Source organism: Protomyctophum bolini (genome assembly GCF_963924005.1).
Source record: "Protomyctophum bolini genome assembly, chromosome: 12".
In the NCBI taxonomy this organism is placed as follows: domain Eukaryota; kingdom Metazoa; phylum Chordata; class Actinopteri; order Myctophiformes; family Myctophidae; genus Protomyctophum; species Protomyctophum bolini.
The window spans coordinates 25,268,665-25,293,140 of NC_137873.1; the positions used below are offsets into that span (position 1 = coordinate 25,268,665).

Below are 24,476 nucleotides of genomic sequence, written 5' to 3' on the forward strand. Positions count from 1 at the left end.
GCAATGAGGTTGTAGTCGTGTCTATTTGTCCCACCCCCAACTGTCCAATACGCAGCTGCAATGCAACAACAGATATAACACCCAGTGCACCCGAGGAAGGGATATATGTAGATTTGTCATCATCATTCTAAGAGACGTTCAAACTAAGTCTTATTAAGGCTGCCAGGCTGGTGATCTTGTAAGTACTGTCTATTACTACGACACCCACTCACTGTGAGTGTCTGACATAATTAGAAAGTGTCTGACAGTCTTGGTACAAATAATGGCGTGCTTTGCGAAGAAGTTGTTGACATGTTGTATTTATGAATTCATCACATCAACAGTCTAAAATAGTTCATCCCCCCAGGTATCTTTCAAGTTGTTATGATCCAGAGGCTTGCTCTGTCGCTGCGCCTGCTGCTGCGACCCACTTCGGTGTCTCTGGCCGTTATACGATGCGCCTCTTCGGGGACCCTGGATATCAAAGTCCCGCTGAACTTCTGGGGGGGAGAGAGAAGAAGGATCAACGAGACATCTAGCAGTGAACCGGTATATGAACCCGCTACAGGTACATTCAGCCTTATGGGTCATATTTTACTATTTATCTGACAACAATGTTGGACTTTGACCTGCAGTTAGCCTACTCCACTGAACTCCAGACTGTATGATCTGTTAGTCACAAGTTCACAAGCGCCTATAGTACAGACTTTCAGAGTGACAGAAAATGGAGACATTCAGACCAGTCACAAAATCACATCATTAAACTGAATATAATCAGTTAATAGTCAACAGTAGGCTAATGTAAATTGTTAGGTGAGGACAGTCAGTGGTAGACTGGTAGTGCAATCTGGGAAGTTGTGGGAACCCATCGGCAAACAAAATAAAAATCTTTGTTTGAATTTGCAGCTCTGTGTGAATCTGTCTTGACTGAGCTTGTGGTGGTGGTTTGAAGCAGTAGTTTTAAAATGTGGGGTCCGGGCACTGGTCTTTTGGGGGTTCCAGGGGATCCCCAGCTAAATGGAACAGTTACTTAAAACACTATTTTATACACAACAGCACCATAAGGGACATACGCTGTGTCACTATTCAGGGGCTGCATCCTACTACGTAGTGCTGGGCTGTAGCCTTCGAATGACAGGGACCTCGGCCTGAATTGGGGCACAGCTACTGTTTGAGTTGTCAAATGTATTGTGTATGGTAAGTCACGTACACGTTTTGTTTGTTATTCTACATACTTTTATGTTATGCAGTTAATTTGGGTTTTCACTCAACAGGGCGCATCCTGTGTCATTTGGAACCATGTGGTACAGTGGAGGTGGATGAGGCCATAAAGAGTGCCGAGTCAGCCTTCAGCTACTGGAGCAAGATGTCTGGGATGGAGCGGGCCAGGGTCATGATAGAGGCCGCTCGCATCATTGAGGTATTGTTTGTACCCTTGATCTGATTGATCTGGCGGATCAATTGACTAAGCATCAATAGTCAGCCAGAAAGCACATGCACAATGTCCACAATCTCCACGTGCACTGTTGTCCACCTTTTAGCTTACTTTGTAACAAAGTACTTAAAAAATACAAAAAAACGTTAATTTACTGTAAATGCAACCCATTACTGGAACCTCTAGTGTCATGATCATGCACAGTATTACTAAATTACTAGTGATGCACCAAATATTTGGCCGCAGAAAATATTCGGCAGAAAATGGCTAAAAATGCATTTTCGGCCTATTCGGTTTTGGCCTGAATAGGCAGAAAATATATCACAGAATAGTGTATGCAATTAATGCATTCAAAAGAGCGGAATAAATGTTTTTTGGACCCATAATAGTGATTATTATTTAAGTTACATTTTGCCATAAATCAGGTAGCTTTAAGGTACAGCAATGGTAGGAAAAAGATTTATAATATTATTCATATTCGGTTTTCGGCCAACTGTTTCCTATATTCGGTATTCGGTTTCGGCCAAGAATTTCCCTTTCGGTGCATCCCTACAGTAAAAACAATCTGTGAATTTATGAAAACAGGAGTTTTACTAATCTAGCTGGTTGCTATGGCACCAGCTAATGGGGATCCTTAATAAAAAATCTAATCAAATCTATGCCCAGCTTCGTGTGTTTGTGAATCATAGTGCTGATTTGATTGGCTGTTAACGGATTTGATTGGCTGAGCAAAGTACTATTGAGGATAAAAAGTGAGGGCAGAAAAGTGAGGACGGAAATTTTGATTGGCCGGAATAAGATGTATGATGATAAGAGCGCCCCTCACTTCACATGGGTGTGAATTCGTTTTTTTAATATATTGTTTTGAAAAAGTTTGCCTAGGATGACATGCCCAAAATAAGAGTTATCTCCATCATAAATACAATGTATGTAATGCCATTATACATAAACTATAATGAGCTCCGGCAGTTTTCACAATCTGATTTGACCATGTACGTCTTGACATTCTTTTTTACTGTCTCCTTCACATTGATTCTCTGTTCCTCTGGTTATGATCAGAACAAGAGAGAAGAGATAGCAGAGTTGGAGGTGGTCAACAATGGAAAATCAATCACAGAGGCTCGTCTTGACGTAGACTCTGCCAGACTATGCATAGAGTACTACGCAGGACTGGCCTGCACTCTGGCAGGTTGGTACACACAGGAAAATGTTGAGTTATTTTCTGTAAATTCTAGGTTCATATGTTACACTCACTTGAGTCACTTCTTCCCCCTCTCTGACCTCAGCTTCCTGTCTCTTCCTGTGATTTCTTTATTGGCGGAATGCTATTTTAATGACATCAGGCACGGCAGTCACACATTCCATTTTCAATTCAATTCCATGAAATTGTCAAATCACAACACGTTCTGTGGCACCTACACAACCAAAGGGAGGAGGAGGAGGAGAGAGGGGGGGTTCTTTGAGATACCTGTGGTGTCTGACGATTGAGAGCTTTGTAGGTGAGCTGGATAATTTTAAACTATTCTGTATTTAACCGGGAGCCTGCAGTGCAGGGAGGCCAGTGGAGGAATGATATGATCTCTTCTTCTGGTTCCTGTCAGAATGAACACACGCAGCAGCATTCTGGACTAGCTATATGTAGGCTATTATTTTACCTTAATGTGTATACATACTAGGAATCGTGTTTGTATAGGAAATTACTAGTTTTAGTTTTTGTAAATCCTCTCAAGGAATACCTTGAATTATAGAAGCTGAAACTAAAAGTTTGCTTTGAACGAGTATCTTTCTCTTCTTTGATCAGTGGCTGATCAGAGCATAGCAGTGGGCGTGGTTTTCTAGACCCACTGATAAATCGGCCATTCATTTTTCCCATAGAGATTTACAAAAATATATTAATTATTTTAAGCCTAGCCTTCCAGAATCCTGGCGAATCATGACCATAACACCTTTTTCTTTCTTCACCTTGATTCGGTGAAGAAAGAAAAATGAAAACCACAAAGGGTATTTATTAAAGGTTGCATATCATCATTTTTTAACATAATCAAAGGTTTTATAGTCATGATTCACCAGGATCCTGGATGGCTGGATTGTAGGCTTAAAATAATTGATATTAATATTTTTGGAAATCTCTATGGGAATGCCGATTTTTCAGTGGGTCCAGAAAACCACGCCCACTGCTATGCTCTATTGTTGCGTGCAGATAGGATACTGGCAGCAATGGCTACTGAAGCCAAAATAATGGGTTGTTTACTGGGTAGCCTATGTGAGGAGTGAGGAGGATGCATTTGCAAAGTAGCCATTTGGGTACTTGTTCCATGAATTGAGCGGGGGACGTTCACATCCCGTACCATACCTGTGCGTGCACATGAAAAAAAATTAAACCTCCTACAAAAATAATAGATCATATGGCAGGCTAATTGCTGCTCCCTGTATTGCGTTTGAATGAATCACATTGCCACTAAAACTATAATATGAGGTCTCTGTTATGTGCAACTGTAACACATTGCCAGCCAGTAAGCCTATAATATGAGGTCTTTGTTATGCACAACTGTAACACTGCTAAAGTCAAAGATCTTTTACCCAGAACTTTTCATTTTACAAATACAACATAACAACATCCAAAATAAAAGGAAATAACATGAACATAAAAACCAAGTTAAGCTTAAAACTTTATCTACACTAAATTAATTTCAGTGATCCTTTCTCATCCTGTCAAGGCCAGCATGTCCAGTTACCTGGGGGTTCGTTTGCCTACACACGGAGAGAGCCTCTTGGAGTGTGTGTGGGGATTGGTGCTTGGAATTACCCATTCCAGATAGCTGCCTGGAAGTCAGCACCTGCCCTGGCCTGTGGTATACAACTCTTCCAACTCGCTAACTATTTATTTATCTGTATTTATATACATTAAGTGGTGTGATAGGTTTTGGTTAAATGAAATAGTTATTTTTTTAATTTAAATCTCTACTTTCCTGGCCCGGACTCTTAGCTCAACCGTCTGGGCACCTAGGCTGCTGAGCCAGCCTGATGGCGTGCCGCCGCCGCTGAACATTAATGTATTGTTTTTACCAAAAAGCTGGGAGCCTACTGTTACTGAACAAACACTATATACTGGTATCCCTATTTTGGGATATTCAAAACGTAAAAAAGGAAAGAATTGCTCACAACACATCCCACATTGTGAGCTTGAAGAAGGGTTTTGCTGTTTCCAACATACTGTAGTTCTTGATTAGAGGCAAATATAAACTAAACTATGGAATCATTAAATTAAAAGTTAAACTTAAATTATTTATTAGATTAATCGTTCAAAAGAACATAATATGTCCACGTATGCACTTGAATTTCTCTTCTTAAATCAGGTAACTCCATGGTGTTTAAGCCGTCACCAGTGACTCCTGTAACCGCCGTGCTGCTAGCTGAAATCTATGCCAAGGCCGGGGCTCCAGAGGGCCTTATTAACGTGGTGCAGGGTGGGCAGGAGACAGGCAGCTTGCTTTGTCATCACCCTGGCGTGGCTAAGGTCTCTTTCACAGGGAGTGTGTCCACAGGCAAGAAGGTGAGAGCGCCTCAAGTGTAAATAATCATATACCTGTATGTCTGTGAAAATGTGAATGCATATCTTAGAAGTTTAATTAAAATAATCAAACAAGCAGACTCCATCTTCACCACAGCGTAGCTTGTCTCTCATCAGCCCATTCTTCAAAAAAATGTATGTGAAAACGGGGTAATAGTTCACCCATTTATACAGGAAGGTGTTGCCATAAAGCCAGGAATTCACACAAAAGTGACAAATTCTTTGATCTCCTCAACAAAAGAACCAACACCTTTGTCTTAACAAAAAGAGTGAATGCCGCCCCAGCCTTGGGCATCAGATAAAACACGAAGATAAATGGAATAATGAAATATACGGTGATTGCGCCTGTAGATAAACTTTATTTCAAACACAATAGGTCCATATAAAAAAAGAACAGAGAGATAGCCTGACTAGACTACCAGACTGATTTCACTCCCTAAAGCCCAGCTCAGTTATAAACATTGCCCCCAGTGTTTCCAGAAGCATAAGGAATACCTTGTATTCTGTGTGATCCCTGTTAAGGCCATATAATTCCATTACTGGTCACAAACATTTCACTTGCACTAGTGGTCCATCTTGGGAGTTTCAGCAATATTCTAATTGCCATGATATGCCACCTGACGTGTTGTTTTTTTTCATTACTATGACGGCACCACAAGTATAGCTGGTATATTGTACAAACGTTTTTAAAACGTGCTATTTTGACATTGATTCTACTCTGTACACATGTGATGTTTGTGCCAGCATGTACCATACAATCATGAAATGATAAATCAATATTTGACAGTCCAATATTGACACAATGCCACCTTGTTTGATAGTATGGCAAAACAACAATGACCTGTGTTGTTATTTTCCAGTGGTTTTAATTTCAAGGACCCCCATAATAACGCAGAGAGTGTACAAATGGACCCATAAATGTCCATATGGTTCCATTTGTAAGATCTCAGAGTTACATACCTGTAAGGGTCCAATGAGGAACCCTGAGGGTACCTGGCTGGACCCCACTTTGAGAACCACTTTCATATTATGTTGTATCAGAGTTATTGATAGAGATATCCATATCACTGTTACTCTGACTTGTCCTGGTGCACAGATTATGGAAATGGCATCCAAGGGGGTGAAGCCTGTGACTTTGGAACTCGGGGGGAAATCTCCTCTACTCATCTTTGAGGACAGTGACCTAGAGAACGCTGTGAAGGGAGCTCTCATGGCCAACTTCCTGTCTCAAGGCCAGGTAAGCTATGTTTTTTAGCATCTGATGATCACATCATTATCACTACGCTATTTATACTCAATGTATTGTTAAATACAGATACAGACAGAGCTGTTAATTATTGCATGTACATGTAACTTAGTTTACATTTAACATGTAAACTAAGTAATTCCTACAACGAAAGTCCATACTGCCCAGCCAGAAACCTTCGCTTGTGCACCTGAATAAAATTCTATAGAGTGCACAATGAAAACAAGAGATCAGAAAACAATGTCTTCTTTTATTTTCCTGAACCAATTATCAATGGCGCATCAATAGATAGCCTTGGATTGAACCAGGACCTTCGCTCTACCTTCTGAGTCACTCCTGCCCTCTTATCACTTTGTCTGGGCACAGTGACAAACACCCATTACAGAACAGAACAGAACAGAACAATTGAATGTGAATTGTTGTCAGAAATCTTTTGACCATGTTCTGCCCTCTAGTGGATATAGTGCTTAAGACACATGCAAATGTAAGGAAAGTACAATGACTGTTACATCGTTTAAAACAGACATATTTATTTTTGACATATTTATTAAACATGCATACTGTATGTGTTTCATTTTTTATCTCATTGTATGCGTTACTTTACACCAGTGGTTTTCAACCAGTGGTCCAGGGACCACCAGTGGTCCTTGAGTGGGTTCCAGGTGGTCTCCAGCTAAATATGGAGAGTTGGTAACCAATTGGACCCTTATTAGATCTTTAACTCTTGTGAGAGTGAGTGTAAAATGAAACCAAATGGACCTGAACATTACTTAATTTACAAGATGTCTACACAATTAGAGAATGTAGAAGAATTGTTATTTTGATCAACATTTGCCTGTTATCTCTCCTAATGGTGACAAAATTGTGTTTCGTTTTGTATCTGCAAGGCTAAATTTCATCAAATGGTGGTCCGTGGCTCAAATGCCGAATAAATAATGGACCTTGATATGAAAAAGGTTGAAAACCACTGCTCTACACTATCACAGAATTAAATATAGATCATGATCATGCTACATGGTAATCCTGTAGACATGGAAATCCCTCCCAGGTTTGCAGCAATGGTACAAGAGTATTTGTTCAGAGACAAATTCTACCTGAGTTCCTGGAGGAGGTGGTGAGGAGGACCCAGGCCATTGAGATAGGAGACCCATTCTTGGAGGCAACTCGCATGGGTGCACTGGTCAGCCGGCCACACCTAGACAAGGTCCTAGGGTGTGTGGATCAGGCAAAGACAGAGGTAGTACTGAACAGAAATGATGAACTCTCAGATCATGTTGTAAATAAGTTAACAATAACTGGCATTTTCCACTTAAATACATGTTGATTTGATTCCAGGGAGCCACTGTGTTGTGCGGAGGGATGCCTTTTGTCCCAGCGGATCCCAAACTCAGGGGCGGTTACTACATGACTCCATGTGTGCTGGGTAAGCCTTTTACTTCCATACTTCAACACAAAGTTTGTGGAGGACTTCAAAAGCACCACTTAATAGCTTTTGGTCTTATCCTAAACCCCCTCCTCTTCTCCCTCTGTCTTTCTATGTAACTCTCCTCTAGGAAACTGCACAGATGAGATGACCTGTGTAAAGGAGGAGATCTTTGGCCCTGTCATGTCTGTGTTGTCTTTCGATACAGAAGAGGAAGTCTTACAGAGGGCCAATGACACCATCCTGGGTCTGGCTGCAGGTGTCTTCACAAGGTTATTCACATTGCAATTTGCCACCCAACAGGGGTAAACAGTTTATGAGGGCCGGCCATTTGAGGGGCCCATAATGCTGTTAATTATAGATTCCATTGTGTAATAGATTATTGCTAGCCCATTAGTTAATTCAGGAGATGGGCTACACTGGAAGCGTTTACTGAAAATGTTGGCCTGTTGAGAGCAATGCAATGGAGTATAGTGCAGGTAACGTTCTAAGAAAAGTTTCAGATGGCGATTTTTCAGCTGGTAAAGTAAAGCCACATGCTACTATACTGTAGCTTCATGGCAAATGCTACATGATGTATAAGGACTGTTGTGACATAATGTAATAATGTTGTGACAGAATTATTTCCCAATCCTATTACCTGTGTGTCTTTCTGTAGGGATGTGAAGCGAGCCCACCGTGTGGTTGAGCACCTAAAAGCTGGCTCCTGTTTTATCAACAACTATAACATCACCCCTGTGGAGGTGCCTTTTGGGGGATTTAAAATGTCAGGTACAGTCTTGTTTACTTTATCAGTTACTGTACACCTGTCTTTGTTTAACATACTTTAAGTACCAGATTGGTGAGGCGCGTTCGCACCAGGCCTTCCAGCACATCTTGTAGCCTGGTGAGGGATTGGGAAAACCAAAAGCAGGCTAAAGCAAGTGCTAAGGATTGCCTGCTAATGTGATGTGACTCCTGTTTGATTCCAGGAAGTGGAACTGTACTGAAGAGAAACTTAGGCTGCACACCAAGACTCAGAGAGTCTTGGTGTGCAGAATCAAATAAAAGTTCCTTAGCTGTCAGATCTCTGTCCCACTTGTGAAACACAAACACCTATGACTCAGCACCATAGCTTTGTGTTAATGTGTTGTTAACCTTGTCTTATATTTACCAGGTATAGGACGAGAGAATGGCCAGGTGACAATTGAGTACTACTCCCAACTGAAGACGGTCTTCGTAGAGATGGGAGATGTGGACAGCCTCTTTTAGAAACGCACATCTTTGGAGATAATTGGAATAATGGCACAAAGACTGAGTCTTTGTGCCATACTTCAGTCTTGAGTAAGACTGAAGTAAATTCTAAAGCCAAATTTATGATCCATCGTACGACGGTGTCACATGCCAAAAATAGTCAGACCTGCTATTTTCGGTACGCAACACCGTCATACAACAGCATAAATTAGGCATTGACACAGCTGGTGTATCCTGCAAATTTCTGAGTACCAAACTAGGATGACTGTTCAGGTCGTCTTAATTAACACTGTGAATTTGGGCCCAATCTTTTCTGCTGCTTAAATACTGATGGAAACTGAAGGAAGGTTTTTAGACATTAATTCTAAACATGTACTATACGTCTGGAACAGAGAAGATAATCTGTTTTGATTTCTACATGGAGACAGTATTAACAAAAACATTGTCATATTGTATATGCCACATGGTTCAAACCAGGGACATGTCTTACTTTTTTCCATAGTATTTGTTTGATACAAAAGTGTCTGTCAGAGCCATAGTGATGATAAATATTGCACTACTCCTGCTTTGCCATACTTATTTTACTTAATACCCGTACAAATATATGCATTTCAAACGTATTTTTACTATGGTACAATGTTTTTGTAAGGTTTAGGCAAAAATAAACAAAGATATACACACAATGGTTTATTTGTTTTCTGTTAATTACAGTGAAAATGTACATTTTGTCTGCAATACAATTACGAAATCCATATTATCACAAAATATTTAAACAAACATCTCTTTTGTAAATCAAAATAAAAGATGCTCAAGATTCCATCTTTGCTTCACAAAGCATTCACCTACAATAGTTGATCATAGTGACTACATTCTCTTCTTCTTGGGTTCATTTATGGTGGCAACCTGTCTCTGAAGGAAAAACAAATGAGATATAATCATGCATCCCTCCCATTTTCATTAGACCAAAATGTATTTAAAGGAACTACCTTTATTTTAACCAACAAAAACTTATATATAATTATACGTATCTAAATTATACCTTTCTCGCTGGCCTCTGGGGTTTCTTGAATTCTGCAGACTCTATAATGTAGAAGCAAGTGTTAAAGGATTATGATGAAATCCTAGGTTGAATTTGTAGCTTGTTTTCTGGTTCAGGTAAAAGATTACAGCATGATAAAAACATGGCAGGCTGCATGGGGCTTACCATTAAGCTCTTCAGAAGGTAGAACTTCATTGTTCACCACACAGGCATGAGGATCCTGTAAATGTATGTAACCATATTTAAAATAAATCCAATTTCTGTCCTGTGTAGAGGATGAAAAAGAAAAGTACATGTCCTACAATTAGAATTACAAGCGTGTGTGATGACATATTTTTGTACGCTAACCCAGAATGGAATTTGTGCCTTGGATTTAAGAAAATAAACCAATTTATTTAACCAAACACAAATAATAAGTATATATAATAGTATATGGTATGAGAAATGATCACAACAGCTTAAATTTCACAATTATATTATTGTGCAATTTATCTCAGAGAATAAAACAGCCCTTATCTTCTGCATAACTCGAAAAACAAATGGGGGGGTAAATGCATTGGAAATGTGCCGAGGGAACCAATTGTAAGCTTCCAGGTTTTAGGAGTGCAAACTGTAACGCTATTAGATTTCTTTTAGAATTCTATTCTCTCCTCCCTGTGGAACTCACCGGGGTTTCTCTCAGCTCGGAAAGATGGATCAGACCTTCCACAGAGACCTGCATGCCTTCCCGGAGCTTCTCTAAACGGCTCTCCCCTGCCGCCACACGTACCTTCATGGTGTGGAAGGGTGTCTGCACCTCACCCACTCTGAAATGCACGGCCATGCCCTCGAACCAAAGGCTGTCGCATACGCCCTCCTTAAAGCCCGGCGGTTCATAATCGGCGGGCGTGACTGTATTTTGATCAAAGGACAGGGAGGAGATGGTTAGGTTATCCAATACAGAGTCATTTATACAGTATGTAATGAATGGAATCCAAACTACTTGATTGTAATTAACAAAAACTTATCTCACCGTCATCGTAATAGTACAGTTTCATGGTGAGGGCGACATCATTGGGGAGAGCACCCAGGTTCTGCATGAGAAGGAAAAGCTTCCTAATCAGCAGCACAGATGCCTTTTTGGTGTTCTCCATTGTCACCTGCATCTCTACGTTCTTGTTCCTGTAGTTAAGGAGTTTAGTTTGGAACTTAGAACAGTACAGCTTTGTTTTAGGATGGGATCACATTCATTGACAGCGTTGTTATTCTGCACAGAAATGTCATGGCAATATTTGTTCTGTAAAGCTTCAAGAAGATAAAAGTGCTGCCTAGAGTAGAACTCCACCATAAATTCCCCTGAGGTTTCATTACTGACATGGGAAGCACAACACCATTGAATAATGTTTATCAGTCTACATTCTACTACAGCCTACTCACCTGAGAGCACCACAGTCCACTGACTCTTAAGAATGGACTTAAGCTTACGCTTCTTTTATTGAATTTTATTTTATTTCTTTTGCCATGCTTTTAACCTTGTAGCACGTTGAGATTCGTAAGAATGTAAAGCGCTTTATAAATAAAATGCATTATTATTCATTATTATTACATCCACATGTTGTAGAAGATTGTTAGATTATACAGTATGTAGTATACAGTACTCACCTCAGTATATCCATCTGTGGTCCTTTGTCTGTGTATTTGAATCTGAACTGGTAGGATTCGATCATGCACTGCAAAGAGAGGAGAACATGGCATGTTAAGTAGAGGCAAGGCCAGGGATAATAGAGATCATGCTGTCACCAGACTAGTTTGGAATCATCACACATAATTTGTTTTTATTCCGTTTTCGGAGGAGAACTTACATTGGGGTCACCTGAGTTGCTGTAAACCTAAAATGTAAAATCACACTTGTTATACCACAGTAAATATTCTATATCCATCAAAAGCTTTTTGTGTTGCAGTCAGGAGTCAGTTAACTACAGTACATACAACTAGTAGTGCTCATCAGAAGTGTGCTGCCTTTACAAAGTTAATATACGTCTTTTTTGTTTTTCTTGTTGTGTTACATGTATGTAATAGTTGTTTGCAATGACCGTACTTACCCCAATGGACACAAACTCAAGCTGTTAAAAAATGCAAACCACATCGAAAGCAATAATCAATATTATCTCCAAGGAGACCCAAGGAAGCAACAGAAATTTCAACTAAAGGAGCAGAAACGTACAATTTACTGTACTACTTACATATCGTCTTTCCAGTGCATCAAAGCATCCCATCATCCTGGAAAAGAATAGTAATTTCTTTCAATAGACACAACTAAAGTCACATTTGCAAATAATTGATTATATAGTGCTACAGTATGATAGTTTTCTTTAGTTTGTACCATTTTACAATTTTGCTGGGTCCAGGTGTGCTGCAGTCTTCTCGCAAGATTTTGAAACACTGATCTGATCAAGTAAAGTGAGAGGGAGGACATTTACAGAAATGATAGACATTTATTCCATGACTATAAAAGAAGTGTTCATTTACGTTTACCTTCCAGATATCTAGACCTGTAGGCGTCCTCTGGGAATATCCCTCTCAGGTAGGTGATGTTGGACACTGCCAAAGCCATCATCCTCTTAACGAAGACAAGGGACTCTTGCTCCGTTTTCAGGTCGCTTTGGAATAAGTTGGTCCACTACATTATGAGACAAAAACAAGTGCAAACAGTGTAAACAAGTGCAGTTAATTTGTATAGCACATTTCACACACAGTAAACTCAATATTCTCAAAATACAGCATAGAACCTTCATTCATGCCAAAACATATTTTAACCAGATGTACAGTATGGTATGTTAATATAATTACAATATAACCAGCACATCTGCAGTGACACCCTGGTGTCAGGGTCACCAAGTACTGATTGACAAGCAGTACTACTCCCTGAAGCTCAATATCAATATCTCTCCTCCTGGCCAAAGGAGGATCCTGTAAGGAGTGTTTGTTTCTATCATGCAAGATACCCAGGTAGAAATCCCAGGAGGGTGGCCTGGGCCGTGGCTCAGCGGTCCAGGCACCTTGGCTGGTAATACAGTCCGGCAGTGTGCCACGGGTTCAACTTCCGATCCCGACGGCCTTTACTGCATGTCACTCCCTCATCTCTCTCCCCATTTCCTGTCAGCCTACTGTCTGTCCCTCCATAAAACAAATATAAAAATATCCCAGGAGGGCATAAAAGTTATAGATTGCACTCATTGCAGCTTTAATCCTGCATAGCTGACCAGGGTGCCGGCGAGCCTCAAACGGTGGAGAAATGACAGTTACCGTGTGTGTGTGTGGGGGTCTTCGAGGGGGTCCCCGGAAAGAAGGTGCCCAGGACTCGTACTGTAGTGTACTCTGTGCCACTTTACGCTGTGCTGTACTCTTATGTACTCTACTGGCCACTTGTCCGTGCTGGGACACATACACGTACGCAAACTATGCATACATACACAAAGCTGTGTAATAGTGGAGGCACCGCTAAAAAAAAAACTATTGCACCTTCACGAGATTTAGATTGTATTCTACATTCTTAGGAGCTGAGATTGTATTAAACTTGTGTTTGGTGATGAACAATAAAAAAAAAACCTCAACCACTTGATACACAGACTTGAAATGTATCTTGGCCTAAGCACCACATTGTTGTACAGGGCCACAAGATGGCGCCCGGCTGCCCAACCTAACGGGAAGGGTTGCACCATAGAGTATGGGGGTTGCACACACACACAGAAAAAACGGGGAATGTCACCAATAATGTTGTAAAACTAACCTTGTAGCCTACATCTCCCTGAATAAAGAAACAACTGGCGGTGTGAAAACAGCTAAACAAATCCCTAACTCACCATGTTAAATAAATAACAGTTAAAGTTCAACATTCAGCATCGTAATATTCAACTTTATAGTTTGGAGTTGAACCTTCCTTCGACGTGTTCAGAGAAAACAAGAAACATAACCATTAACCTCCATACCATACAAGTGTCAACACAAACCCGCGGTTTACAATTAAGCATGGCAATATTTTAATTAGACCATTGTTTTAATTCACCGAAACACACATTGTCACAAAGATTTATTCATCATTTCCATACCTCAGCTGCTTGCTGTTTTGGTTTGACGCACATCTTTGATCCTGCCATCGTCTCTCAGTCTCTTCAACAGCTAGCTTGAAATTAAAAATGTGAATAAACACAACTTGAATTTAGTCATGTCATGATAAATCATTATCATGTGTTTGTCCGACAAATATGAGATAATATATAGGATAGGTTTTATGTTAAAGGCCTATGTAAAGTGTGACATTAAACAGTTGTTTATAGGATAACTTACTTCACAGGTCGTTTCTGGCGGTGGGAGGGTGAGTGGTGTGTATGAAGTTGTAAAGCCCCCCCACGTAACAATTCACCGTACGACGGCGCCGCGCGCCAAATGCAGCAGATCTGCAAGCCCACAGCGCACAAAGCAAGCTACAGGTTGTGAGCTTGTAGAACTGCGATTTTCGGAATTCCCGCCCAAAGTACATGACCTGGTTTGATGTGCCCCCCCAACCCTGTATGGTATACAAATGAAGACAAAAAACATAGCTTATTTTATTATTAGTAGACTATTATCATTGTAAATAAATGATATATACATATTAATTACATTTTAATTTCAGTCTGTGTGGCATTAGCTATGGGCTGGCAGGTGTGTATGACACAAGTATCAGCAATCGTTTATGCTGTAGCTCTCCGAATAGCCACTAGATGGCACACTATATTAGATATCCAACTGATCTATTCTAAACATGCATGGGTATGATAATTTTTTTTACAGTCTATCTATGGTATGATACCATAGAGTATGTATGACACATTGTACGTCTGGAACAGAAATGCCAAGTTGGTGTTGCAAGCATTTTATTTACAAATAAACAATGTTGTAAAAATAAACTAATAACAAAAACAACATTTACATACCGGTATATACAAACAGAATAATAAATGTGAAGGACAAATGGTTATCCTACATTCAGAGCTTTGCTAAGCTAAAATATATCCCTGTACAATCCAGACCAGAACATCGCTGTCCAGTACCGACCAACCATGAGGCATGTTCTGTTCTATAAGCTGCAGGAGGACCATTACCATTAGGACCTCACCAAGCTCCTGAATAGTTCCAACAGCAAGCTAGTGAAGGATGTACAAAATCTACAGGTCATCTCTGTGCAGTAGCCTACCAACCATGGTGCAGCATGTTCAGTTCCAGGAGCAGCATCATACCTGTACAGGAACTACAGGTATGTAGTTCTTCTACCAGAGGTAGAAGTACTCACATATACTCTGTTACAATTACAAGTTTGGGATTCAAAATGTTCTATATTATATCATATTTGCAAGCAATTGTTTTTCAACTGGGGGTTGAGGAACAATTTCTGCATCATCACAATTGTTTGCCAGTGAACGTTGCTTCTTGACTGCTGAGACATGGGTGGTTGAAATCCCTAACATGCAAAGTCTTTGAAAAACAGCCTTTTTTGCACCACCATACTGTAGTAGAACACCGTTTATGTAATATGCAAAGGCAGATGGGAGTTTCATATTTCTTCCTCTGAGGAGTATAGCTGCAGCAGCACAGGTTTTAAGTGGAGACTCGTTTGTGATGGTGGACAACAGTGAGAACAAAAATGGTGCCAGACGCTGGAGATCTGACTCCATCCTGGCAAATGAGAAGGCCTTCAAGTCGTTGGGAGAACAACGAAAGAGCATAAAATCTTGTTTAGGATGGCAAAGTCTTGTGCATTCAGCATCTAGGAGAATGAGCACAGATTCTTGGATTTTGTTCAGCATTTTGTCATGTTTCATGATGAGGTTAACAGCAGTTGACCATTTTCCCTTTGCAATATTCTCCACGATCCCTGCTGCAGATGTGGGGCATTTCAGGGTGGTTGGTTTAGATAAAGGGTAATGAATCTTCACCTGAAATATTAAACAGAGTGCATTACTACTTAAAGTATTGTTGACTAAATAATAATATAGGCTACCGTTTCTGTTATCAACAAACATGTAATGATTTTGTAATGGTTTTGAGCTGTACATTTCTTATCTAAAATTCAATCCAACAATTTTTTTTTTCTTACACCATATTTTGAACACAACGTGGTATGGAGAGCATTAGACCAGAGAGAATATGGAATGGCAAAGTAAAACTTATTAAAAGTCTAAGTGAAAACCTCCTTTCTCTCAATGTTAACTTGCTTGACTGACAGAATATGGTGCTGTTGGGATCACAACGATGTAGGTCTATTACTACTACATACAGTAGTGATTGTAAACTTCTTAATCTTACCTCTATCTCACTTCGTCTTGTGAAACCATGACTGAGTGGCGTTGACTTGGGGTTCGGTGTTGGGGGAATGTGCCTTTGTCTTTTCACTGCCAGTGGTGTTTTAGAAGGCGATTCTCTCATCCTTTTCTCTGTTTGGCGTAGTGTATTTTGGGGAGTAGTTGCGGGTTGGCTACTAGCTGGTTCGGGTCCAGTTTCTTCGGAAAGTTCTTTTTCTTCTTGTTTAACGGCGGTCTCTTCTAGTTTAACGGTAGTCTGTTCTAGTTTAACGGGGGTCTCTTCTAGTTTAACAGCGGTGTCTTCTAGTTTAACGACGGTCTCTTCGGAAAGTTCATTTTCTTGTTTAATAGCGGTCTCTTCTAGTTCATCGACGGTCTCTTCTAGTTTATCGACGGTGTCTTCGGAAAGTTTCCATTTCCTGAGTGTTAAGAACACCTCCTCTATTGTTTTAATCATCCTGCAGCACTTGCTGCAAATGCGAAATGATTTGTCGTCCTGTGGCTTCAGCTGTAGACCCACTGCAAAGAGACGCTGATAAACGCTTTTGATGTCAGGTCCTTCACGTTCGTAAATCTTCTTGGTGTTCGTTAAACGACCGCCTTTCCGACAATTCTCTTTGCAGAGACGGCAAAAATCGTTTATAGCTGATTCAGCCATAATACTTTGTAGTTTACTTTTCTTGTAGTTGCTAATGTTGTTGCTAAGTGGAACTAGAAATTGTGGACTGGAATACGCCAGCGAGCATGCTGGAGAGGAAAGTGTACAGCGCGTTGAGATGACGTCACTTGTTTTTATACGCTGATTGGCTGAAACTGTACTACTCCCTCCCAGAGCCATAAAGTCAGACAGAGTTACGACAAATCCGTTCACTTCATGGGGCCAGTCCAGACTCCAGTGGCTCTTCTAGTCTATGTTTTCTGCCCCCTCAATGTCGCAACTTTCGCAAACCATAGTCTGTTCACGCCCAGAACCAATGAGTTATACAAGTATGTATACTCTGTAACTACAGTGCATCATGTAACATGTAACAAGCTCCTTATTAAACAAGCACAGCCTTTGAGTCACACAAAAAGCCATGCACCAGATGTCCTTCCTCCCAAGAGGACCTAACAGTTAGGAGTCATGACAGTTCTAAGTTAGGTCCTAACTTAGAGCTGTCCTCTTAGTTGAATGTGTACGAAACATACATTTTATTTTTTAACTATATACATTTATTTCAAATGCATCTTGTGGAAAGGCTGGGTGACAAGCTGGCTCCACAAAGTGGACAGCAGGACAGGTCCAGCAAGTACATTTTGGGGTATTTCATTTACCTGTCCTCATTTACCACACAAGTCCAAACAATTGAAAACTAAACTTGAAAAACAACAAATCAGGAACTTGAGATACTGCTAGTGCTAAAAGGATATGCCTTCTATCCACGAGGCCGTGGCTGCCTGGCAGCTCTCCCCTGATGTTGTCTCTTGCGATCCAGACCTCACAGGTCTGTAACATGCCTGCGTCTTCAACAGGTTGGACAAACCATCCCATAAAGTAATGCATGCCCATTACTTCCCCTACGGCCCAGGAGCCAGGACCATCAACAGGATTGCGGATTGAGGAGAGTGACCAACAAATAATTCAACTGCAGTGTCAATAAAAAAACATATAACATATCTAAAACGCTTTCAATCATTGTGTCAACTTACTTAAAGATGTAATTTGTACCAATATATGACGCTGATCGTGTGTGTGCAAGGTCCTTGATTTTGCTGCCTGTATTAGTCAACTAAAGTGTTTTCAAATTTTGGTTTGTTGCTCAACCTGTCTTGTCAAAAAAAGTAAAAAACATTGCAGCTAATTTTGCACAATATATTCTCTAATACCTGCAATGTTATAAGTCCTGTACAAACCCCATATATTAATGTGTATTTTGCTGTATTATGATTGCACTTTTGGGTTTTGGCTGTTTGTTGTTTGTATCGACACGGACAAGGGAAGATGTCGTAGGCCTACTCCAGGACACTATAAAAGTGACACTTCCTGTTATTTATAGCATGCAACGCTAACGAAGGCTCCAAGCCGAAACACGTAGGCTACGTTGTGCTGTCTGCAGCATACTATGCCAACCAGAAAATAATAAAAGTGCCTTAAATGACATATCCGTGAGTGCTGGTAGTCTCTTCTTAGAGATTTCTTGTAAAGACAACTTGATTGTGCTGCCCCATGATGACACATCTAATCTAAAAAAAATGGTCTAAATCACCATTCATATTAAATATGCGATACATGTTTTATGTGTAATAGCAGGGGACACAGTGCTGTGTATTTTATTTTATATTCTTTATTTAAATGGAAGGACATTTCAGTCATCCACTGTATAAAAAAAGAAAAAATATTTGTCACCTCCTTACCATGAAAAGCTTTAATCTACTGACCTTCAGACCTTGGGTTTTACATTAGCAAGGAATGAAGTAAGATCTATATTTAGTACACTACAAACACAAATGATAGTGTAAACACAATTATACATTTAACACAGTTTCTTTAAAAAAAATACCCACTATAAACTCATAACAGATGGGGTGTGTTGGCTTGAAATTGTCTCCTTTACCCCTTTTTCCTCAGGCACAGTGGTTCATTGACTGACTTCAATATTGTTCAATATTGGATTTGTAATCTCTATAGTCTCCTACAGTAGGCTGCACACTGTGGTCGTGGCATTATTACTGCTTGGAGAAGAATTCTTTGCTCTTCTTGACATCAGGCTTGATGGTATCACTTCCTGGTTTCCAGCCAGCTGGGCACACTGAAAAGATAAATAAATATTATGTTATTTCATTATTATTGCTGTCTGTCTGTCTGTCTGTCTGTCTGTCTGTCTGTCTGTCTTGTCTGTTTGTCTCAATTGTTGAAAACATTCAGCGATCAACTTCACACTGGCAGGTGTATTGCTGAACACACAAGTAGTGCTGTAACTATCTATTATCTTCTTAGCAATTACTTAAGTCTTTTTTTCCAAGGGTCAAGCAATCACCCTTTTCCGAAAGGATGTTGTTTGTACTGTATAGTAGACAGATCACACAATCTGTTGGTCTGGATTTAAGAAAGGAGTTCTTCTGAACATTTTTTAAATGTTCTAAATCTTTAAATTAATCTTTGTGGACACATTTTATGAATGGCAGCATTCCATACCATTGTATAATGGTGTAAAACAATGAATTCATGTACTACTAAAAATACTCACGAGCTATTACAGCATGTGCCTTCATGAATATCACATTTTGAAGCTATGCCCTTTCAAGACTTGAAGGTACAGTATAATTTGGGATTTGCCATAGTTCAAAACCACCAAACATTTCCTCTCCTGTAATCCTCTCTCATTAGAAAGAAAATGAAAGGTGAATTTTAACCCTGATAAGTGCATCAGCCTTTGAACCTGGGCAAGCATATACGATTACGTATGGTCTTTGCCCCCATCAAGATGGCATTAACTCTGTGAGCAGCCTGTCTGAGATACTTTGGCACTGTATGAAGGAAAATAAGCTGTACAAGAATTAAATTACCAGCATCACAGAGGTCAGGTCATGTGGATGGTGCAACAAGTTGCAGAGCAGTGTAGGCGAGGTGTGGCTTACAATAGGCTGGCACTACTATTATTACAAATTTACAATGTCTCTCTTTTCTTTGCTTGGGAGTCCACTTTAAACACATTCTTGTCTTCAGGCCACATAAAACATATAAGATGGCCGTGATTATGTTTTCTTTTCGTATTGCCACAGTGTGTGGAGCGATCAGTTAATGGCAGTAGCACAATACCTTCTCCATGCTTGTCTGTGAACTGAAAGGCCTGGACCAAACGCAGGGTCTCATCGACAGAGCGTCCCACCGGAAGGTCATTAATGGTGATCTGTCTCAATATGCCCTTGTCATCAATGACGAACAGCCCTCTGAAATCACATGGATTACAATATTTGTTTTGTGATTTGATTGTGCACAGATTCACGAAAGATTATTAAATGGGTAGGATACCGGTACATAAATTATAGAACACAATGTCAAAATCGTCTTTTCCCCCATATAGATTGGTGACTGACTGGTTGGTGTTGTGATGGGGATAAATAAACCCAGGTACACAGCAAAGTCCTTATGGGTAAACCTTTACACTTTCAGGGTAACATTTTCTACTTTATTCAGGAGGGAGAACAAAGTGAGGACAGATAAGAAGGGGTGATGCACATCCCAGGTCCCGAGGTCTGAAATAAATCCAGTACATGGAGGTGATCTGTCGACATAACTGGTTGAGCTGTCTGGCCGCCCTAGGGAAGTGCATTGAATAATGTTTCAATGCACCAGGCTGACACAATAAACACAGGGAATGATTAGACAGCTCAGTGATCTAGTTGTTCCTAATGTTTAGGGAAGTGGACTGCGGGAATCAAAAGCCTAATTCATACTTTGTCAACATGATGGTGTCATTTGTCACAATGTCTACATTTATACTCTGCAAATGATACCCTATGCTAACCCGATCAATACAAGTGCAGACAGCTAGGTCAGTCTTTATTGTAGGCCTTCAAGTCTATTTATATGCCGTTTTTATTGGTGATTGCATGCACACGATACCTATTCCTCTATTTCTACCTGCTGGATGTTATTCATTAATCATTATGCACACTGCACCAGACCAGACGCAGATGGCCAGGTTGGATCATGTTAAGTGGTCTTTTATATTTTTCTACCTATTTTAATTAGTGTATGGTTAAAATTATTCTCTTTTAACCATAACTGTATGAATCTTTGTTTCATCCTTACTGCAGTGCTGCCACGACAACAGAATTTCCCTTAGGATCAATAAAGGTCTGTCTGTCTGCCTGTTTTACGATCTACAAATCTTTAGATTTTCGAAATAATTTATTTGCAGCATGCGATGAAGCTTCAGTGATGGCCACGTGATATTGTCATTCCCACCTGTAGGCGATACCCTCGTCCTCTTTCAGCACTCCATAGTCGGTGGAGATGGAGCGCCGTGTGTCAGCCACCAGCGGAATCTTCATTGGACCCAGACCGCCCTGCTTACGAGGTGTGTTGATCCTGTAAGAACATGGACACGCCGAAATTAGTTTGTAGGAGTAACATCACTAACATGTACAGTGAAACACTAGAAAGTGGGTGTTTGCTATCACTGTGACCAATTTGTACCATGCGAAGTGGGAGAAGTGGGAGTCCACGGAGGCGCCGATGATCTCACAGCCGATCTTCCTAAACTCCTCTGCTGCGTCACTGAAAGCGATGATCTCAGTTGGACACACAAAGGTGAAGTCCAGAGGATAGAAGAAAAATACAACATAATTCCCTATAAGGGAAGAAGACACTATTAAAGGGACATTTCACTGATGACAACGTTTTCACACAAATGACAACATTAATGTTGTCATTTGTTAATTCAATAAAGTAATGTGTTAGGCTGCACAACAGTGACACTTGGTGGTGAAAACCAACCAAACGCAGGCCCAATTAAGCATTACACTTGTTTACAAGAGAGTCCATCTTGTTCAATTCATCAAAACATTTAGAGGCGTACAAATAGACACTTCTATATAGTCAAAGAACAGAACGGGTATGCATCATAAAGTCATCGTAAGATGACAACTGAATTTATGTGATATATATAAGCCCCGAGCTGAATTAAAACAGTTGCACTGTGTTTAGAAAAGCCGATTTGCTCATCCACATATGAGGTAAATTCTCCATTCATTGTCAACGGCATTTAATATTTGTGTTGCCACAAAAAGCTGAATTGTTCAGACACATATGAAGTAAATTCTCACTTCATTGTGAATGGCAAATGTGATGTGACACAAGCTAAGGAGGGGCTGGCGCCCCTCAAAAAGATGTGCCCAAAATAGGGATGCTAATAACAGATGCCCTAGTCTTTTACATTATAATGGATTAGTTTTCCAGATTGGCTACATGTTGCGCCGCATGTAGCCGATCTACAAGTTCAATGCTTGTAGATAAAGTAGCATAAAGTTGTCAAACTATCAATATATTCAGAAGAATCTTCCATGAAACCCTGACGGTGTCTGATATTTCATATGAAAGCAAAAGGTTAAAGCATCAATCTGTGGTTTCTTCACCTGGTTGGCACTTGGCAGTATGTAGAACAGCAGGAAGAATATAAGTAAAACATAATGTTACATATTGTGTTAATTGTTTAGGGAACAGCACTGGTGTGTGGGGGCACTGTTTCACAAATCACATAATAGGACTTGGTGAGGGTCATACAAACATTTTCAGCTGTGAGATTCTATTTCGCTTTAATCCATGTGTTATCCTTAGTTGTGTAAATGTAACCTATTCAATTCCAATCCACAATAAGAGGATCCCAAAGCAGGGATTCAGAAGCAGGATCAAAGCATTTCCTCGGTTCAGTGATGTTGCGTTACCTCTGTAGTCTGACAGCTTGATGTCCTTGAACTGTCCATCTGGCATCACCGCTGTGGCTGTGAAGTCCGGGGCCAGTTTCCCAATGTGTGCCTTGCCTGCAGCCATTTTCAGTAGGACTATATGTGAAAGGACGAAAGTTTAGTTTTTGATGGGGTTTTGTTAAGGCTATACTGCAAGACAGGAAAGAGAAATGGTCTCAACCCAATTTTTATGTTTTTATGTTTAATGAGACATGCACACAGACAGACAGACAGACAGACAGACAGACACCAATTCATCACATGGGCAGTTATTATTCTACAGACTATCCTATATGTCAGTATGTGATCAGATTTGAAAGCAATACTTTTGCATTGCAACTGCAAGGATTTGTGGCTCCGTCTTATTGCCTACTATAGTAATAGGCTTATGCTACTGTGAATCACCCACCCACCACCACGAATGGAAATTAATTGCATACTTAAATGTCCCCATTGGCAAATCCACAGTTCCGAATGCCTACAACCAAAGCACCTGCTAAACAAAAGCCTGCTGTAGGCTTCAAAGCTCCAGTCGATTAGCTTACTTTTTTCTTTTTTTTCTTTTTCCGATTAGCTTACTTTGACGATGATCGATCTTCCTGAGTTCACTGGTCAAGGTGAAATTATTTCGCTTGAGTGTACTTTGGAATTTGACCTAATAAACTGTCAAATAAATACCAATAGCCATACAACTAATAGTCTATCAAAAGAAATAATGGTAGGCTACTGTTCCGAAAAGCATTAGTGTTAAAGTGCATCGAAATTACCGTAAATGTTTCAGACTTTCAGTTTCACTATAGTAGCCTATACAGTTAGTATGTGAAAATCAAAGTGCCCGTACGTACGGTTCGTTTATCAGGCCTACAATCTTACATTCATTCATTATTAGTACATAATAGCCTACACATACAAATGGCTACCTACTACATTTACACCACGTATCTAAATATAAATAAGTGGTTTGGTTTGCTATAAATTATATGTTCAATGAATAAGCTTTGAATTATATGAGCAGTGAAAGTTAACAGGTATACGCCAATAGGGTAAACATAGCACTAGTAAAGACTACATAACATATTACATAACATAACATAATGTATCTGGTTCAAATTGGTTGAATACATAATATAATAGTACATACCTCAGCTTTGATCACCTCGGCAGTCTGAATGAGGAATGCAAATGTGCCAAGATCGCTTGAGACTATATACGCCAGTTCAATTCTCGCGATAGTAACTGACGTTTAGCCAACCGGACCTCGCAAAAAAAGAACCGATCTACAAGATATCAACGCGACAGATTGCGACGCCTGTTAGCTTGTAGATCACTTGTTTTTGGCCAGCGACACCGTCGTACTACGGAATATCAATTACAGGCTTGCAATCCCAGACTAGTTTGTCTACCGCAATGATAGAGCATGACTTTGCACATTTCTGCCTCTAGCCGGATGGGAATTTTACACGATCTCCTTATTGTGAAACCACTTTTATGATGACAAATAAGGATGAAGAAGGACATAAATGGACAAAAATGCCCCATCTATCTTATACAGAACTTGCTTGTTCAAAAAGGTGTTATTTGTCATATCTTAGGCTACTATTAAATGAATTAGAAGGCCAAAGAGCAACATTTATTTGACATATTTTATCTAATAATCCATGTTAACGCAGCATGAGCACACAGTCATGAGATTTCATCATGTGATTGCTCCTCTCCTCTCTCCCATCCCATGCCAAATAAGGTCTATAGTAGCCTATAGGGCAGGCTACTGCATATGGTT

At 40.1% G+C, this 24,476-nt stretch overlaps 3 protein-coding genes across 4 annotated transcripts; 1 reads left to right on the top strand and 2 right to left on the bottom strand.

Annotated features, from left to right (window-relative positions):
* Positions 1-31: 31 nt before the first annotated feature.
* On the top strand, positions 32-9,565 carry aldh9a1b (aldehyde dehydrogenase 9 family, member A1b). Of its 2 annotated transcripts, XR_013965075.1 has the most exons (13): positions 32-178; positions 347-547; positions 1,254-1,399; positions 2,474-2,603; positions 4,132-4,266; positions 4,771-4,967; positions 6,082-6,222; positions 7,280-7,468; positions 7,567-7,654; positions 7,785-7,926; positions 8,313-8,425; positions 8,811-8,957; positions 9,048-9,565. XR_013965075.1 is itself a non-coding variant. In XM_080778675.1 (12 exons), the coding sequence occupies exons 2-12, from the start codon at positions 364-366 to the stop codon at positions 8,903-8,905; spliced, it is 1,560 nt and encodes a 519-aa protein (XP_080634801.1). In that variant the 5' UTR covers positions 32-178; positions 347-363; the 3' UTR covers positions 8,906-9,565. The 2 variants fall into 2 exon arrangements, 1 of the variants encoding a protein (XP_080634801.1); XM_080778675.1 differs by having other exon boundaries at positions 8,811-9,565.
* Positions 9,566-9,751: 186 nt separating this feature from the next.
* zte38 (zebrafish testis-expressed 38) lies at positions 9,752-14,062 on the bottom strand (the record flags this gene model as incomplete). The annotated part of the gene is made up of 12 exons (XM_080778976.1): positions 9,752-9,796; positions 9,927-9,967; positions 10,092-10,146; positions 10,594-10,817; positions 10,939-11,087; positions 11,568-11,635; positions 11,768-11,794; positions 12,008-12,028; positions 12,149-12,185; positions 12,289-12,352; positions 12,441-12,585; positions 14,015-14,062. The coding sequence occupies 12 exons, from the start codon at positions 14,060-14,062 to the stop codon at positions 9,752-9,754; spliced, it is 924 nt and encodes a 307-aa protein (XP_080635102.1).
* A 4,486-nt stretch (positions 14,063-18,548) lies between these two features.
* On the bottom strand, positions 18,549-23,911 carry prdx1 (peroxiredoxin 1). The gene is made up of 6 exons (XM_080778045.1): positions 23,838-23,911; positions 22,676-22,792; positions 21,429-21,582; positions 21,198-21,320; positions 20,046-20,176; positions 18,549-19,035 (listed from the first exon to the last, which is right to left on the bottom strand). The coding sequence occupies exons 2-6, from the start codon at positions 22,779-22,781 to the stop codon at positions 18,953-18,955; spliced, it is 597 nt and encodes a 198-aa protein (XP_080634171.1). The 5' UTR covers positions 22,782-22,792; positions 23,838-23,911; the 3' UTR covers positions 18,549-18,952.
* Between the last annotated feature and the right edge of the window lie 565 nt (positions 23,912-24,476).